The sequence below is a fragment of the Lygodium microphyllum genome, chromosome 16, assembly GCF_053477565.2.
Source record: "Lygodium microphyllum isolate KBCC chromosome 16, Lygodium_microphyllum_v1.1.10, whole genome shotgun sequence".
NCBI classification, from domain to species: domain Eukaryota; kingdom Viridiplantae; phylum Streptophyta; class Polypodiopsida; order Schizaeales; family Lygodiaceae; genus Lygodium; species Lygodium microphyllum.
The window spans coordinates 135,057,674-135,063,722 of NC_141150.1; the positions used below are offsets into that span (position 1 = coordinate 135,057,674).

Consider the following 6,049-nt stretch of genomic DNA (forward strand, 5'->3'; position numbering starts at 1 on the left):
TGGTCATTGTTTTCCTATATTGATGCCCTTCTCTATGATCACACCATTGTTGTAGATCATTGATCCACATAAGCCTTGTGTGGATGCGAATGATTATATATAGGTGCCAGCCTTAATTCAGATGGTTGACTTATCGCATTCAAGAGCTGCACATCCATAACACCTCAATGCAGTACAACACATGAGAGAGAATTATTGGTAGTCATTAACACAAAGTTTGGTGTTTTAGTTGTGTCACTTGTGATGCGAGATACTTTGAATGGATTGCCCGATTTTCCTTGATTTCGCTGCAGACAGCCTGGCCTCCAAAGCATGAGGTGAGGTGGGTGAAACTCATTCTAGAATTTGATTGTGATATATGTGGCTGTAAGGGTGCAACTAACCAAGCTGTTGATGCTTGTAGTAGCATCTAAAAGGTTTCTGTCTTACCCTTCTCAGCAATCTCAACAGATACTTATCTTTCTCTTATGGGACGTTGCTGGTCAAATCCTTATTTTGATTAGGATTTGGCAACTAGGCCAAGATAGAACATGTAGCCTCTAGAGCTCAGGCAGTCATATGCCCATAAGCTGGCTATTGGGAGAAAGATGGTGCAAAAGCAATCCATCAGCAGTGGATTACTTTTAATCAATGCAAAGCATATGTGCCTGCTTAAGAGAATATCCACAAGTAAATTTTGTGTGTCTCAATGCACCTTGGTTGAGGCTCTTGCTTGAATAGAAATGGCAGTCTACCTTATCCTCTGGCCATGCCTGGTCTCTATGTGCGCCCTCTAAATACTGACTCCCATTGAAATGAGTATGTGGTAGTCTCCTCTTTGGACTTTGATGTGTCTCTGTTAGAAAGACCATATCCATGCTCTTCATCATATCCACTCCATTTAGTTCCAAACTGCAAGCCATATCTATGGGTCCCTGTGCAACCACCTTGTGATTGATGATGACATAGCCACTTTTGTACATTGATTCCTTCCCTTGCACCCGCACTTCACTTCAGGCATTTGTTGTTTCCTATGTTCTACTTGAGCGTTTGTAAGATCCTTATCAAGGTAGATGGGTGTATTCTCCAACCCTTTGCAAACAGACCCCTTCTTGAGGAAGGCAACCCTCTTGGTATCATCATCAAGTTGTAAAAGTAATGTTCACACGCATGTGAGATATTTCTGTACTATCCATGGTTTGAGCATTGGGAGGGGCTCTTCTTCTTTGTATCCTGATTTGTACATTTGTGCTTCCATCCTCTTCGGGGAGGTATTCCTCCCTAATAGCAGTCAGTCTTATGTAAAGTCTCTCTTGCTTGTGACCCACTATATGTAATATGTAATGTTAAGGTTAAGAAGTGCTTTTGATGGTTTTACTTCCAGCCGGTTGAAAATCTAAAGAATGATAAAACAAGGTGTTGCAAAACCTTTTGTCTTGAGGCTAGACCTCTCTCTCAGGTACACTGAATCTTATATATGTAAATATGTAATGTGAAGGTTAAGGAGTGCTTCTGATGGTTTTACTTCCAGCTGGTTGAAAATCTAAAGAATGATCAAACGAGGTGTCGCAAAACCTTTTGTCTTGAGGCTAGACATCTCTCTCAGGTACACTGGAGCAATAGTAGTACAGAGACCTTGCAAGTTGTGTGTGGCTTATGTATCCTCAGGCCAAAGGGAACTGAGAACAAACCTACTTCAAAATGGGGAGAGCCCTCGGTCTGTAAAGGTAGCATGGCTTGTAGGAAACATGCTTGCTGAAAGGCTCTCCCTAAAAAATGTGAGCAGGGTTCATCTTGATTTGGACAAGGAAGCTATTAGGCAGCAGCGCGACCTAAAGAGATTCATGGCCCTTGTGGAGGGCATACAAGAAAAAGGGATTGAAATAACCCCCTAGTGGTGGATATGTCTCATCATGATCTCACCAAGAAACGGTTAAGCAGGAGAGAATACTGAAAAGTTTTCAGACACTTCTATATGGTATACCAGCAGAAGTTAAAACAGTTTTATGGTTTGATAGTGGATTTTCCCTAGTTTATTATCAATTTATGAGCAGCAGGTCTTCAGTACATGTTCTGTCCAAGTACTTGGAGGCTCAAACATTTTGTTATACAAGCTTGCTGAACAGAGTGTGTATTTTGGACTCATAAGTTGCTCAAGAGACAGTGACATAGCAGTTTACCCCTTGCGCATCATGTCGTTTATGTAGATTCTGTGGCATATAGACTGCCCGTCTGGAAACTTAGAAGGTTTCCGACTAGACTCGTTCTGAATAGTCTAAATACAGTTGTGACGTTTACTTTTGACAGGGTAACAAAAGAATTGGTTGGCTGCTTGTTTGTTAACCCATCCTACCGCTGCCCTTCTTACGATTGAGAGCCCATGGCAATTTGCCACCACTTTGCTAGGGGTATCAAGCTCTATTACTAAGGCATCAACAAACAATAATCAGAGTCATTCATTTGAGTTGTCATAAATAACGCAGCCTTTGCAGTGAAGGCTCTAGAGAGCACACCATTTTAGGGGATGGTTTCACTGTGCATATAGATCGTCAAACAACATTGCATTACTTTCTTAGTCAAACCAAGTTGTCTAAGAAGTGTATTTCTCTCATTGTTTCACTTTCAGCTTGTCCATATTGATGGTAAGAAGAATGTAGTGAATGATGCACTGTTAAGAAGCCTCAAATTTCAATAGTTATCACAGTTTATTGTACTTTATTCTTAGCAAAGACCAAGTACAGTAAAATATTTTTCATTTCTTTAGAGATAGTAGATGCTATTACAATTGATATAAGGCTCTCCTTTAGTTTTAAATCCAATATATGGAACTTGCCCTTATAATGAAGAGTTACAATATTGTCATGGGTGTAACCATTGTCTACACGGATGGCACTAATGCATTCCAAGTAATACATCACATCTTTCCAATGGTGCTACGAAGTACTCTTCCCTGTCCACATAACTTTGAATGTGTAAGAGAAGCTTTCTAATGATAGGAGTGTTGAGCTCTGCATGTCCCTTGTATACCATATCGATCTCATCTATGGGACTTATCTCACCCTCTTTGATGCGTAGACGAACAGCCATGTCTATAGAAATAAAATTTGAATGTCTCAAGATCAAAGAAGAACAATGTATGTTAATTGGGCAAAGATATCAATTGTCCTCAATTGAACCTTGAATGAGTCATCAAATTATTCTTCTTGTTCCTCATCAATATTTTGTGACCTTTATGGATCTGCTTCTTGTTGTAAGCTCACATTCTCTTCTTGTTGTCCATGTGTGCGTGTTTTGAGATTAGGCATTGTGTTTTCCTTATCGTTTTGTATATCTTCAAATTGTGAGGCATCATGAGGACTTGAAACCACTATATGATGACATGCTTGTTGTAATGCACTTGGTTGATTACAATTTCAGCAATAATGCAAATTCTTTGGCTTGTAGACAAGTGCCTTGGATCCACCTATTGAAGGGAGTTGGATGTGTCGAAGCAATAGAACCATGAAACAAGCCTTTCTACTTGGAAGGGTGGTGAATGACTTGATTTACCACAAATTAAAGCACACATTAAATACAAGCATGAGAATGCAAACTTTACCACTTAATCTCGGATAGCCTATATGAGATTGGCCCCAACAATTGGTGCTCTTTGTGATGTTTCTATACCTTGTATCACTAAAAGATTGAAGTACATTAAGACAAGTTGATCTCCTTGAAACTTAAATAAAATTGCTATTAATAACTAGCACTTCATAAAATCAAATTCACCTTGATCGTACTACATCCGAGCACAATTTGGTTTTCAGTTTCTTGCGTGTGGGCCACAATGAATTGAGAATGGGCTAACTCTTAGATCACTATAGATATCTTGTCTTCAATTGTTACATTAAGTACAAGAGCTTTAGTAATTGGGCACGAATCTTGTGGTGGCTATGGAAATTTTAATTTTGTGTAAATTAGGATTACAATAATAATTTCTTCAACTATTCTTTATCTAATACTAGAATTGGTTAGGAATTGCTAAGGAGGAGTTGGGGGATTCAGATAGGATGCTATTGAGAGATTATCAATTTCTATCACTTGAAAGTGTATAATCTAATAGTGGTGTGTAGTGAACTTGCATGAAATGTAGTTGCTTGGCAGTTTAGAGATCTTTGACATCGTTGCTTGATTTAGGAAGTAGTCCTCTACTATTGGCCACCTTGTAGGAGCTATCACCTACCTTGGAAGCCTCTCTAGCTAGTTAAACTTCCCTTGGAACTACTTATGCCTTCTATAGTAATATACACACACATTCTCTCTCTTAGTCTCTACAAGCCTTTGAATGGTTAGAATCACCCTTAGCCAAACTCCAAATAATCCTTATGTAGCTTGTATGGGTATAGCCTTTTTTGTCACTTGTTGACCTTTTAACTCAATTTTAAACATTAATTAATTAATATTTTAGAGATTTTTTAAAAATTAATTAATTATTCGTTGGACCTTGCCCAAGAACTAGCTAGTATCCATTCACAATTAATGTGCTAACTCCCATGGAATATTTATTTTTCCAACATTGATTGAGCTTGAACTAGTATTAATCCATTAATTAATGTGTAGTCCCTCAATGTCACCATAGGACAATTTAATGGTCTAGGCCCAAACTAACGCTAGGCACCCACTAGTACCTCTTCATTATAACTTTACACAACTTTTGCTAACGCCACCCACCACTACTCACTTGAGATATGTCATTAATGTGACTTAATTGTTTTGCACTCCACATGTGCACAAAATAATACCAAAGCTAAGCATTAAAAATACACATCCTCATGAATATATATATATATTAATGGGCGTGGGATATCCATTTTTACGAAGGACAGTGCCCTCCAATACCACTTTAGCTTCAACAATATATACTAACATCCACTTCCATATTCTACATGTAGTTTTATGTTTGAATATCAATGATTAGATAATTTGAAATAGTCGTGGGCATTAATAAGATATATGGTCATATGAATATGATTAAATAATTAAGCATATGTTGTAAAGAAATTAGGAAAATGTCAACATTCAAGAAATGTGTAAACCATAAGCATACAAGGAACTACTTATCTCTATTCTCCCCCCCTCTTATATACACGGCAACTCTATGTACTAGATAAGGATTAGGAAGGGACAACAAACATTTGGGGATTTGACATACTATAATATCTATCCATATCTACTAGAGCTAGTGGAGCTCTTGAGATAACGCCAAGGAAACGGGGCAAATGCTGCAAGAAAAACTATATTGTGATCACCAACAAGAAATTTATAAGGAAATTTGAAAGGAGCTAGAACCACACCTTATCATAGAACATATCTCTCATAGTTTTATCTTGAACAAAGTACATATTTTGTTCTTCATGATCACAATGAATAAACCAAGAAATATATCCACAAATGCAAGAATACATGAAATTGATCTAAATAGTATTGCATTAATTATCATGAATGGAGTCTTCATCATATCTTTCAATCTTGCAATCATGATGCAAAGCATTAACAGAATGGTGATCTCTCTCTCTCTCTCTCTCTCTCTCTCTCTCTCTCTCTCTCTCTCTCTCTCTCTCTCTCTCTCTCTCTCTCTCTCAATGACACAATAGAATAATAACAAAGAATCCTCTCTTGATTGTGGAGATATGATCCAAAGGGTATGGTTGATCAGAAGAGGCACCATGACACTACAATGTCTCTTCATTATCACTTTCAATTCTTCATTTTAGTTTTAGCAACTACTTCTTTAACTAACTCAAATAGAAATAACCTTATCCACGATTTTTCAAGTGGAAAAAACATTCTTAAGATTCCCACTCTACATATAGAACCATACAAAAGGGCTATAGAAGCACATAGAAGCTAATAGAACCAAACAGAGGCCAATAAAACCCATCAAAACCAAAATCTTCATAGAAAAATCATATTAAGATGAATACCAATCAAAGTTTGTATGTATAAATCCATGGCATTAACTCAAGCAAGAGAAATAAAAAAGCCTTATAGAAAAATCATAGAGCCATATAAGGCCAATCAGGACCAAATA

General features: G+C 37.5%; 1 protein-coding gene across 2 annotated transcripts in view; it reads left to right on the top strand.

Annotated features, from left to right (window-relative positions):
• The window catches only part of LOC148023468 (uncharacterized), a 105,336-nt gene extending 103,290 nt beyond the window's left edge, over nt 1-2,046 (top strand). Inside the window, exon 2 of one of the 2 annotated variants that reach the window (XM_087696445.1) lies at nt 1,478-2,046. In XM_087696445.1, coding sequence (XP_087552571.1) covers nt 1,478-1,526 — 49 coding nt within the window. In that variant the 3' untranslated portion in view covers nt 1,527-2,046. The remainder of the gene's footprint in view (nt 1-1,477) is intronic. The other variant, XM_087696443.1, reaches the window with a different exon arrangement.
• The last annotated feature ends 4,003 nt before the right edge of the window (nt 2,047-6,049 follow it).